The sequence below is a fragment of the Strigops habroptila genome, chromosome 1 (assembly GCF_004027225.2).
Source record: "Strigops habroptila isolate Jane chromosome 1, bStrHab1.2.pri, whole genome shotgun sequence".
In the NCBI taxonomy this organism is placed as follows: domain Eukaryota; kingdom Metazoa; phylum Chordata; class Aves; order Psittaciformes; family Psittacidae; genus Strigops; species Strigops habroptila.
The window spans coordinates 62,111,359-62,123,723 of record NC_044277.2 but is presented as its reverse complement, the minus strand read 5'-3'; the positions used below and the strand labels follow the sequence as shown (position 1 = coordinate 62,123,723).

The following is a 12,365-nucleotide window of genomic DNA, read 5'->3' as shown; positions in this document are numbered from 1 at the left end:
GTTCTGCCACCAAGGCTTACACTTGATTCATATTTTCAAAATCTTTTAGAAAATCACTGCAGTTGGAGACATCATTTTTAATGAAATTTCAAATGCTTGAGATCAAGACTGCTCAAAAGAAGCACTAGTATGATAACAGTTCTTCATCTGTCCTTCCTATAGCTCGCATTAGAAGGTTAAATTGATTAAATCAGATTATACAGACTCAAAAATAAACATGAAGATCATAAAGTCAGAATTAGGGAAGCAATGAAACAAAACAGAGACAGAAAGATGAGGCAGGAGAACTGGATTATAAGAAAAGAAATGACAGAGGTACAATACCTGTCAGAATAACTAATTGCAAAAGCAAAAATTATTCAAAGCCCATAAATCAGACTCAGACAAAGATGGGTCTTTGAGAACATGGCAGCCAATCTCAAAGGTGAAAAGGGTTGTCCTTTCTGACACTTAAGCCATTGAAACATGGTAACAGACAATCCGTTCAAGGTTGCTGCTTCTGAAATACTTTCACCATTGTACTAACCTACAAAGATAAATGTGAGAATAAGGATGGGTTTGCTAGTATTTACAGCAGACCACCAGTAAATACAATGTCATGAGTCCAAATGGCCATCAAGTGGTGCAGAAGGGAGGGGAGCAGCAGGGGAATCGATCCAAATGGAAACACCCACTAGTTTAGAATAACTGATCGAACCCTGAAGAAAATCATCTATGAGATTTAAAAAAAATCTACAAGCCTATAAAAATAAGAAAAATAAAAAAAATTCTTTTGTTTAATTAGCCAATATAAAGGGCCTTTGCCCCCTCAAAATTTTACTATTTCAAGGTCATCAGCAGTTGCTGATGCACCTTGAGAAAAAAGGTGTTGCAGGAGCACTAGTAAAGGTGGCCAGTTATATTGGTAACTTTGGCCAAGTACTACAGATCTCAGGGAAATGTGTTACCTAAAGAAAAGAGATACAGGTATGGTTACAGCTAAGACTTGCTTTTAAAAGAGTGACAAAATAAGATGACAAATAAACACCCCACTATTTTAGTAATCTTATAAACAAACAAATCCTCCTTGAAAATCTAGTCCTATTATTTATTCTAGTAAGGTAAATATTAGTACTGTAAACCTTCTGAGACATTAATCTGAAATAATTATTTGTACTACTAGCATAATGGCTCTTTTATTGGATTTAACTTCTTTAGAACAACACAAATCTTTTTCCACAAAACAGGCAGAGAGCAAAGGATCAAAAGCAACAGTAAGAAAATATAGACAAAATTCATCTGACAATTTTACAGTGCAATGCAGGACTGGATCATAGTACTTATTCTACTTACAGTAACACTGAAATAACTGCCTATATTTCAGAAAACACTGGTACTATCAGACTGCTAAATCTTTACAATGAAATATTAAAATAAAATAGTTTCTTTATAGCTTCTGCTAAGTGATTCCCTCCATTGGTGGATATTTTTCCTCTCCTATGTCATAATCTTTTGCATTCCTATTCCCCATCTGAGTAGTTAACTGGCTTTTTCTCATAACATAGAACCAGTGTGATTTGGTATCATGATGCCAAATCTGTTTCACACAAAGTCTGTCTGTCTCTGTGTGTGTGTGTGAGAAAGAGCGAGCGAGATACAGAGAAAGCGCACGCCACACATCCTCATTAACTGGAGAGATATATAATTAAACAAGAGGGGGTTAAAGCATACATTAGCCTATTCTACTTTTCTATCTATTACTTTTTAAAAAGCTTTCATATGTCTTCTTCCTTGCTTCTGAAAGCTAACCATCCCTTCTTCCTTTCAGTAAGGCTGACATTTGACAGCTTAACATAGCTGACAGGGTTACCCAACAGCTCACCCTCCCTATTCTCAATCCAATTAGACCTCTAATCCTCCAGATGAAAGGCCCAACTACTCACGTTCCTCATGACAACGACAGCTATTGATTATTTGTCACTACAGCTAACACCTTCTCTGTGGAGGCCACTCTGACAGAAGCAAACCTACCAAATTAGACAGCACTTTATCTGCCCTGGAGGCCAAATGGCACAACAAGTAAAGGCTAATAAATGGTATAAAAATGAACAAATCATAACATTATGACAGGTTGATCGTTGCCAGCAGTTTCACAGCTCAAGCTTGATGCTCTGTTAGACCTGTTTCTTCCCTTTTCTCTTCCACTCGTGCTCCAACTTTGACTGAATTAAAGGCCAGAACAATTAAGGCATTTGACCAGCAAAGATAAGCTAGGATAGAAGTATCATCAAGGGACACAAATGTCAATAGCAGACTACCGTTTGTCAATAAAAACATTCCAGAGATGCAAATGCTCATGACTCTGCTCTCCGCTAGGCTGTACTGACTCCCTTTGTACAGAGCTCTTCTCAAGCCCGGGCAGAAACTCCGAGAAAATTAACCCCAGAAAACCAAGCTTGAACTGGGAAGCGTTCTTATCACGCAAGGATCTGCATCATTACAAAAGGAATCCTAATACCAGCTACATGACGGAGAAATGTTATGGTTGTTATTCCATTTAATATCTATGAAATTGTCCTTTCTTTTTAGTTTAGATATAAACCAGGACTACAGCATTTGAATTTATCATTAAAAATTTTCTTCAATTGTTTCTCAAGAAAAAGTCTCTTTCTAGGACAATATGCAGAATCTAGTAACACAGACCTCCCAAGTCACATCACTTTAAGGCAAAGTGAAAAGCAGCAATAACATATATTAACAGTGGTACTATCCAAAAACATTAACAGTGAGAGCAGAGGCACTATCCCTGAACTGAGGCTGTTTAATGCAAGCAACAGGAAGAGAATGTAAAAAAAAACCCCAACAAAATAAAACACCACAATCACGTGAACGTTGTTAAGATCACGGAATCACAAGAATAATATGAGAAAAAATTACACAAGTTCTTGAAACAGTTAAGAAGTAGTTAGCGCTACCCTGCCATAATAAATCAGTTGATTTCTCAACTATGCCAAGAAGAATGTATTTCGCAGCGAGGCATTCCTACAGTTCTGAAATTACTTACAAACAATAAAATAATATTAAATCAGATTACATTAAAACTTAACTAAAAGCTTCTTTAGTTAAAGAAGATGTAAGACATGAATATCTGATACTCTACTTTGGGAAAATCTACAGTTTAACTCACGAAAATTTTCCTGCGTAACATCTAGTTCATACAGATATAGGAAACTACATGCAAGTACAACACAATACTATTAAAAAAAATAAAAATCTAAACACTATAAAAAGATACATTCAATAAAAATATTAATTATCAAATTGTGCAGTATTTGTCCTCAGACTGTTTCAACTTCTCAGGTTTACAAAATACTCTTGGGGATGAACATGTATTTATTAATCCTTTCAATCACACACAGATGATTAAACTCTTTAAAAGATGAGCATTTCAGTACAGTATTATCAGAAAATACAGATGTTTAAATTAACAGTTTGGCAAACAGATCTCTTAGGATTACCACTGCCCAAAGAATTTACAGGGCATTTAGGTAAGTTGGGTCTCACAAAACTCAAGCAAACCGTATAAAAACAAAATTGAAATTGTATATAATATTTCTACAAATAAATTTAAATTATTACCATACTGCTCTAAAATGTACTCTAAATATAATAAATCATTGCAAAGAGGAGATATGTATTGTAATTTTCAAATAAGGTAGCACACCATCTAGCAGATGTACTTTCGTTTACCGTGATAAAACACCATTCTTAATACAATTCTGTTCTTCCCAAAGTGAGACTAGTTCAGAACTCCTAACCCTGAGCCCCCACAGAAGCACCTGTGCTGAAAGAGTCCTCCAGTGGCACATCTGGCCCAACCCTCTGCACCACAGAGAACTGAGTAAACTTGTTCCAAACTCACTCCAACTTTTAACTCACACAAAGACATTTCTGCGCCAGCGAGTCCACAGTGCTCTTGGGAGCTGTTCAGGTTTTCCAGCATTGAAAATCCCCTTATCGTTTATATTGTAAACCTCCTCCTTATCCTAGGTTATACTCACTGCTGCTTATTTAGCAGATTATCTTTCTTTTTAACACATACCTTGTTTACAGAGGAACGGAATACATATCATTATCCCAATTTGGCTTTACCTAGGTCAATCAATATATTCTCATTTGGGCTTTTCTCAACTTTTATTATTTTAAGAGCTTTTTTTTCTTTTTAATCTTTAATGGTGGCTAAAACCCCAACGTCATACTAGAGAACTAGCTGGTGCCAAGTAGTGAAGAAAAATTATTATTCTTAATGTCTAATCATATCAGTAAAATCTGTAAACGTATTTGTATAAGTATTCAACTTATTAACCCAATGAGTTGTCTCCCCTATTATTATTCCTAAGTTTTCTTCTGCAAGACTTATTTATAATATTTGGTTTATGATCACTATTCTTGACACGAGTGAATCTTTTCCACTCTCACAGGAAATGATATAGCACTATGTTTTCCAAGTTGTGTTCCAGATGTGCCTCCCTCAGAATCATACCTCAACATCCTTTACACATAGCAAGAGCTAATCCATTGATCTTCACATACACATACAAATACATCTTTGATGCATTTATTCTTTGTTCTACTTAGGTTTTCAAACCTCACAATTAAAACAAAATCCCTCAAAATATGGAAGCTACAATGATGGCTGCTAGTCGTCGACTGCCCTAGGCAACTGCAGATCACCAAGTCAGCTGCATGTAAAAGAGAAGGCACTACACTTAGTCCATCCTCTTCCACACAAATATACTCTGCTACGTAGTATTTGTCTAAATACTCCTGCAATAGTTCCTGCTGCAAAACTTCTTATTACACCCCCCTCATCCACCTTCAGCTTTTGCTTCTACTATTCTAAATGGGGGAAAAAAAGTGTTTTGGAAGTAGATAGAAGCATTCTGTCTACAGCAGGCTATAGAGAAAACCTGTCAAATATTTATAGCATTGCATTTTAGTGCCTCAGCCAGCTTTATTTGTTTTCTTTCTCAATCCAATCCTGCCCAAAGACAATAACAAACACTGATTTTTGATGCCATGCTATAATTCCTTTGATGTTCAAAATGACTGCTGGGAAGTAGCTATATTCAGGGAGGTAGCCACAATTTGCAAACAATATATTCAAACATGTTTTATTACAGTAAGTAAGCTTAGTGACCAGTAGTTACTAAAATAATATAAAAGTCACTTTTACATGTGCCAGACTGTATAGACATTGATATTACTAGTGCAGTCTGTATAGAGACAGAGTCTGATCTTTAGCTACTCAGAAATTCTCATCTTGAACTTGAAGTCAAAAGAACTACTTTGGCATGTAAATTTTTGCATAACCTTGTTTTAAAATGTGATTTCATACTAACATAAAACCACTGAGAAATAAGATTCAGATGCCTTAGTATTTGCTGTGAACCAAAATCTGACTTGCAGAACAGTATTCCCACAGTTTTACCTTCTGCAGCCAAAAGAACTGGCTGGATTTTAACCCACAGTTTGACAGTAGAGACGGATGACTGCTGGATACCAAATGACTATGGTGACTTAACACTTAATGAGCAACAGTGTGCATGTTCTCGCTTCATTACAAGGCATGACAAAGTGTGTAAGCTGAAAATGTACTGCCTGAAAATATGAGAATCACATGTTGGTCTTGCAAAGTAGTGCCCAAATCAAGCTCTCCATGCCAACAAAACTGTTGTCAGGCTGTTTCAAGGACGCTGCTCTGTAACATCTACTGTAATTGACTTGGAAAGCCGTCCCTCTCCTTGACATCTGTGATGAACTAATGAACCAAGATTTGGAATTTCTGAAGTCAAAAAATATATGTCAGTGTTGTGCTCATTCTCATAATATCTAATGTTGCTTGGTTTCCCAGAACCTTTTCAGACCTATCATTTCTCTCTCTAGCTGCATGTAAAAAAGCTTACCTAACACTGGTCTCCACAAGATGCTTCTATCTTGTAGTATTTTTTGTGTATGATCTTATTCCAAGCCACCTTGTACATTTCAGGGGAGAAATAGTGAAATTTAAGATGCTCTGGAGCTACGCTGGACTGCTGAGTTTCACAAGAGGAGACCAATATTTTGATTTCAAGCTCACCTTTCCCTACTTTAATATTTTGCTCACTGATCAAAACATGTTAATGCAGAGCCAAATAGAAGTATTAATGAAATCTAAGGAACAGTCTGAAGCAGAATTTGAGACATACAACAACCTGAAAGAAAGCCACAGCTGCTTTCATCACACACAAAACAACCTTCAAAAGGCCTCCCTTGTCCCCCCTCAAATCAAATGGAATGCTGCTAAATTCTTACCTAAGGTTTTAAGAATATTTTTCATTATGTCAGAGTTCATTTAGGAAGTCCCAGCACTGCAAAGTCTCTGACTGCTTTATTATTCTTCCTCAGCACTAACAGCACAACTTTCTAGGGGACTATATTGCAAATCAGATCTCTATAACAATGTGAGTTTTGTCTTCCTGAACTTTTCCTGTACTTATTTTTAACCATTTCAATAGGACTTACAGCATAGATCAACAGCAGCATCAGCACAACCAGTAGTGAAAAGCATTTGGGAGCATAAGGATTTCTACTAAACAGGCAGAAAATGAATTGCTATTTTGTAGAGTTCATTTTCTGTCAACACAGTGAGCAGCTCCGCAGTTGTGAAAGGGGTCAGGGAAAGGCCATGAGCAGGAACAACCCCTTGGTAGCTAGATCAGTTTATCCGTATGTGTAATGTAATACGCATACAAATCACATATGAGGAACTGTGCCTTCTGTCCTTGAGCCTCTTCAGGCTGCGTTCACTAGAGAGAATCCTTTGTTCAGGAAAGTAAACAAAACCTTTGTATCATGGTTATTGTCTGTGGCTTAATTAAATACAGAGGAAACTATAGTCCTGCATATAAAAAAAAATCACCTTTTCCGGCTGGACAGCCAGCACTCCTGTTTCATACCTTGGTTTGTTCAGATTTTTCACACTTCCTCAAATTGTATGTTTGCATGAAAGTATGACAGAATGAATGTAAAGTTCATTCACACTTCATGAACCTATATGCACAGAATTAATATTACTCAGTATGAGCTCTCACTTAAGGGGAAACATCACAAAAGGTTAGCAGCCTAGGGAATAAAGAACAGGAACTGACCACCACAGTCTCTGAAAGGCACCATGATTTATTTTCATTATATAGACTGGGAAACAAAGTTAGAAGCAGAAGCACATGTGCTCTTTCATGCAGTTCAAACAATGCCTTATGAATCATTTGAGAGACTACAGCTCCAGGAACTACATCCTGAAAAAGGTACAGAGGGAAAACCATATAAGCTTGCTCCCAAGCAAGTTTTATTCAGAAGCTTTTAATACAAACATCTTTTACTTGGACAAGAAAGGGAAAATAACATTCTGGTTTTGGGACTGTTGGACTACCTTGACTGTACTCATTAGATAAGACTTGGGAACAAGCTTTCATAAAATAAGTGATCTTAAAGACTACCTTCCGTTTCTAATATTCTGCCATGTCTTATGCTTGCCAGAAGCTGCCTTTTCTTACCTCTCTCTTTACACTTACATTTACTGGTAAGTATACAGGAACAACCATTTTTTGAAGAAAAATTACAATTAAAGATCATTAAAATATACCCTTCTACTTTGCACAGAATCCCTAACTGCACCCTGGATGTACTCTTATTTATCAATAACTGTGTCAGCAAAGAATTAATATAAGCTACAGAATATTTAATGCTTCTACATAATGAAAGACACATTTTCCCTCTGGCATGGTATTAATCTTCCTGAAGCCAAAACTTATATTCTCTTGACAGTTCAGCATCCTGATAGATTATTTCAAGTGCGTATTATTAGCATCCAACAACAAAACTATTGACTTTTTTCTTCTATCCCCATTAACACAAAAGGCTATGCTGAGGGTATTCATAGAGACTGTTACTTCCTCAGAGTAAAAAGATTGCTAATAAGTGAGCATCCTCTGTGAGAAACTCTGAAAGAGGCAGGCCTGTATTTTTCTTTATATAAAACTGGAATGACTTAATGAAAAAGAAATGAAAAAACCCACCATATACAGGTAATTCGGGTATGTAGAAACATTTCTGTTCAGAAGTATCACATGTGGGTGTTTAAGCAAGTTGCAAATTAGGACTAGAAGCAATTGCTAGCAGAATGCTTACAAGTGAAAATTAATGTCTGTAGTTAAACTGCAATCCCAGTATTCCTATCTGTCTCCATAGCATGTTCATTTCACAATAATCTAAGTTTTACCAACTTAAATGATCTGTATCCACATAGTAACATATGTAGATTCTGCAAACTGCAGAACAATTCTGCAGTTTGAAATCACTGGCAAATTATGTTAATGATTTTACTTCTGTTGCAATCAGTCACTGTTTCAGCTCCCAGTGGATTACATCTGTGTTCATGGAGTCACAACTGTCCTCTGAAACTCCTATTGCAACCTTCACAGGTGCATTCCTGAAGTAACTTATATCATTTTCTGGTGGGTTTGGGCTTTTGGGGTCTTCTTGTTTAACTGTTTAAATTTTCTGAAGTTAATGGCTTGACCTGATGATCAGAAGGCTGGAGCACCTCTCCTTATGAAGGCAGACAGAGTTGGGCTTGTTCAGCCTGGAGAAGAGAAGGCTCCAGGGAAACCTTATAGCAGCCTTCCAGTACAAGAAGGGGGCCTATAAGAAAGCTGGAGAGGAACTTTTATAAGGCCATGTAGTGACATGACAAGGGGAAATGGTTTTAAGCTGATAGAGGGAAGATTTAGATTAGATATTAGGAAGAAATTCTTTATTATGGGGGTGGTGGGACACAGGTACAGGTTGCCCAGAGAAGCTGTGGATGCCCCATTGTCCTGGGTTCAGCTCAAACCACGACATCCATCCATGGAAGTGTTCAAGGCCAGGCTGGACAGGGCTTTAAGCAACCTGGTCTAGTGGAAAGTGTCCCTGCCCATGGCAGTGGGGTTGGAACTGGATGATGCTTAAGGTCCCTTCCAACCCAAACCATTCTGTGGTTCTAAGATCTCTCCTTTTTTAATGTTTTTTTTCTTTTAAGGGTGTATACCCTTTCAAAATTGCTTGGGAGACCTGTCCATCTAACGAGAGAGACCAAAACATTCTGCCTTTAACAGTGGAACAGAAGAAAACCCAAGAAGAAAAAAGTAACTTCTACATGGCCTTCTGCCTGCAATGACTGAAACATCTCCCTGTCCCCCTGTGCCGTGCAGGGGGAGGAGGTAGAGAATTTTGGTTTTTAAGATTTGGTTTTATTTCTCATTATCCTATGCTGATTTGATTGGAAGTAAGTTAAAACTAATTTCCCCAAGTCGTTTTGCCCATGATGGTAACTGGTGAGTCATCTCTGCCTTTCCTTTTCTTGACCAACAAGGTTTTTGTCCTATTTTCTCTCCCCTACCAAGCTGAGGAGAGGAGTGATAGAGCAGCTTTGGTGGGCACCTGCATCCAGCCAGGGGCAAACCACGTCATACCTGTTGTGAATGCAACAAGTTTATACAACAGCTGCGCGCTTGTAATGTAATTACCTTTTGAGCAGCAAGATGGAGAGCGGTTCTTCTGCTACGATCAGCTCTATTAACATCAGCTCCAGCCTTCAGCAGTGCCTCTGCACAGTCCAGCCTGTCAGCCAATACACAGTACATAAGTGGAGTTCTTCCAAACTGGTCCTCTTTATCTTTCAGCTCAGAGTTGCCTTAAAAAAAAATAAATCACACAAACCAGTTAAGTCTATGAGTATCTAACTAAAAGTAGTACCTTTTTATTAAAAAGGTATCTTATTATAAATTAATAGGTATTGTGTACCTTACCTGCATACCTTACACGGGTAAGGTGATCAAAATAAAGTATAAGACAAACTCAAAGTTACTACTTTTCAACCTGTTTTTATTGATTTTTATAGGACATTTCAAAATATATTTACAGAAAAAAGTACATTCAGAAAACATTAGTTCCACAAATACTACCACCAGTAACATTCTGCAGTGGCATAATTTATGTAATTTATATAGTTATACAGATCATGGCTGCAAAGATTACTTTAAAAAACAGCAACATCATATAACCAAAGAGTCCTTCTGAAACCTGTAAATACTGTAACTAAAACAAGCTTTGAAGCCTGCGCACAGCAATGTTTGCTTAAAAAGCATAAACATGTCAATATTACATCAATACCATTATTTATTTCATTGTGCCTTACAATATGGAAACTACTGAAATACCTTGAGCTTTCTGAATTGGTAAGGTTAGTAATGCAGCAATTAAGCTCAATAAGAAGCCTGAGGTCCTATTAAAAAAAACCAAAACATTGTATTCCTATTCAGAGTCAAAAAACCTCCTCCAAACAAAGCAGTACGCACCCTTCTCCACAAAGTTTCTTATTTCTGTTATGTCACCATATAGAAACTAGCATCTATAAATTCATGGGTATCCACTAGACTATACAACCTGACTAAATCTATCTCCCATGTAGCAGTGTTGTCTGCAATTAGTCAAGAAACATTGCATTTTAGCAGGTAAGGTTTTTCGGGGTTGGTTTTTTTTGGGGGGGGGGTTTGGTTTTTTTGTAGTGGTGGTTTTTTTTTTTATATCCCCTTGTTTGCACGATTGTTGATGCTTCAAAAGATCTTTGGCAGAAGCATGCTTCTCCTTTACAAACAAAACCTACACTCTCCCCCAGCATATAGCATATTATACTTATCTAAATATCTAGTAATTGTATTCTTAACTATAATTTCTATTGATTTACCCAGCAGAAGAGTCAAGCAGATTAAATGTGAATCAAGGAGAATATCAAGAATCAAAATCCATTCCCTACCAACCAAGTCTCTCACAAAACCCACTGTATATCAGGACATTGTGAGTCAGAGCAATCATTTGCTCGCTCACTCCATCTCAGAGTTCCTTTAAAACTGTTGAGTGAATAGCACATTGTTCTCATGATTCATTCTGCAACACCTTCTCTTGCTTAGAAATTGTGATTTGCACTGAGAAAACCCTTTCTGCTCTGTAATAAACAGTTTAGGAATCCTTGTGAACTCTCCTGTGAATACAAATATAGAAAAATTCTTTTTGTTCTTCATCCATGGCCTTGTCTTCCCTGACTGCCCCTCCACCTTGACAACCCACTAGGTTTCTAGCTAATTTTTATGCCCCTAGAAAATTACTCCTAACCTGCATCCACCTTCCTCAGACACAGGTTGTTTTTTCAAGAAGACCTTTTTGCTTTTTAATATCCACCCGCTCACTGCTATTTAGCCATGGTCCCTTCCCTTTTGACCATCCTAAACTTCTTCTTTTGTTAAGTGCTTTTGCATTTGCTTCACACTGCGTGACTCATCTTTACATTCTTTGATTTTAATGTCCTTCACCATTTTTAGAGTACACAACTATAGCTGGCTGCTGTTGCTTATTATGTATACTCTGGTCAAGAGTTAGGAAATCTCATTTAGTAACACTAATTTGGGTCCTATACACAGCAGTCAAAGAGCAACTCAAAGGTTGTTTCTGTTCTGGATTCATTGAAATTTTCATTGCCAGCCCATTAATGATTTCTAACAATTTACTTTTAGGATCATATTCTCAACAGCCATTTACCCAAAACATATAAAAGTAACCTTCATTAAAATTGTGTTTCCTGTCAATTCAGACTCTCTGATCTCCCTTAGCATGTCATGTGCATCACCATCTGGTCAGATGTACAGTAATAAAATGTTAGTACTATAAGTTCTTATCTAGACCTGTAAATGCATCTTTTTTTTTTTTTTTTTTATGTTGATGGGGTATTTTTGTTTTGTTTTGATTCTTTTTTTTTTGGGGGGGGGGATTGTTGGTGTTTAAGTTTGATTTATATGGTCATTTGTTAATCTTATTTGTATCCAAGATTTGTTTTCTGCTTTGGTTTTTAGATGCGTATCAACACTCCCTCACTTACATGGCTTCCTCTGATAGCAGAATAGGAAGTATACAGAAACAAACATTGCCCACACTGACGCCTTCCCTTCCACAAATCTTACATTCTTACCATATGATCAACAGCCTCATTTAAAACATGCCATCCTAGTTTTACTAATTTTTTTAAGACTTCATGCATGTAGAAAAACATGTATGTTTGTTTTGGATTTCTATGCAACTTCAACTGGTATGACAAGTTGTAATACTTACTAAGTGCATTAAAAAGCAGTATATAGAAAATTGTCACTTGTTTAATTATGTGCATGGCCATTAGGAAATAATTCAAAATGTAACTTATGAGTTGAGCAGGGGAGTACAACATTTTTATTTTCCCTAACTTGTAAAAACATTTG

General features: G+C 36.9%; 1 protein-coding gene across 3 annotated transcripts in view; it reads right to left on the bottom strand.

Moving 5' to 3' along the window:
- The window catches only part of INVS (inversin), an 84,277-nt gene that overhangs the window by 63,181 nt on the left and 8,731 nt on the right, over positions 1-12,365 (bottom strand). For 2 of the 3 annotated variants that reach the window (XM_030509829.1, XM_030509812.1), the window contains exon 3: positions 9,588-9,754. Coding sequence is in view for 1 of the 3 variants with exons in the window: in XM_030509812.1 (XP_030365672.1) it covers positions 9,588-9,754 (167 nt within the window). In the remaining 2 variants the exon portion in view is untranslated. The remainder of the gene's footprint in view (positions 1-9,587; positions 9,755-12,365) is intronic. The other variant, XM_030509821.1, reaches the window with a different exon arrangement.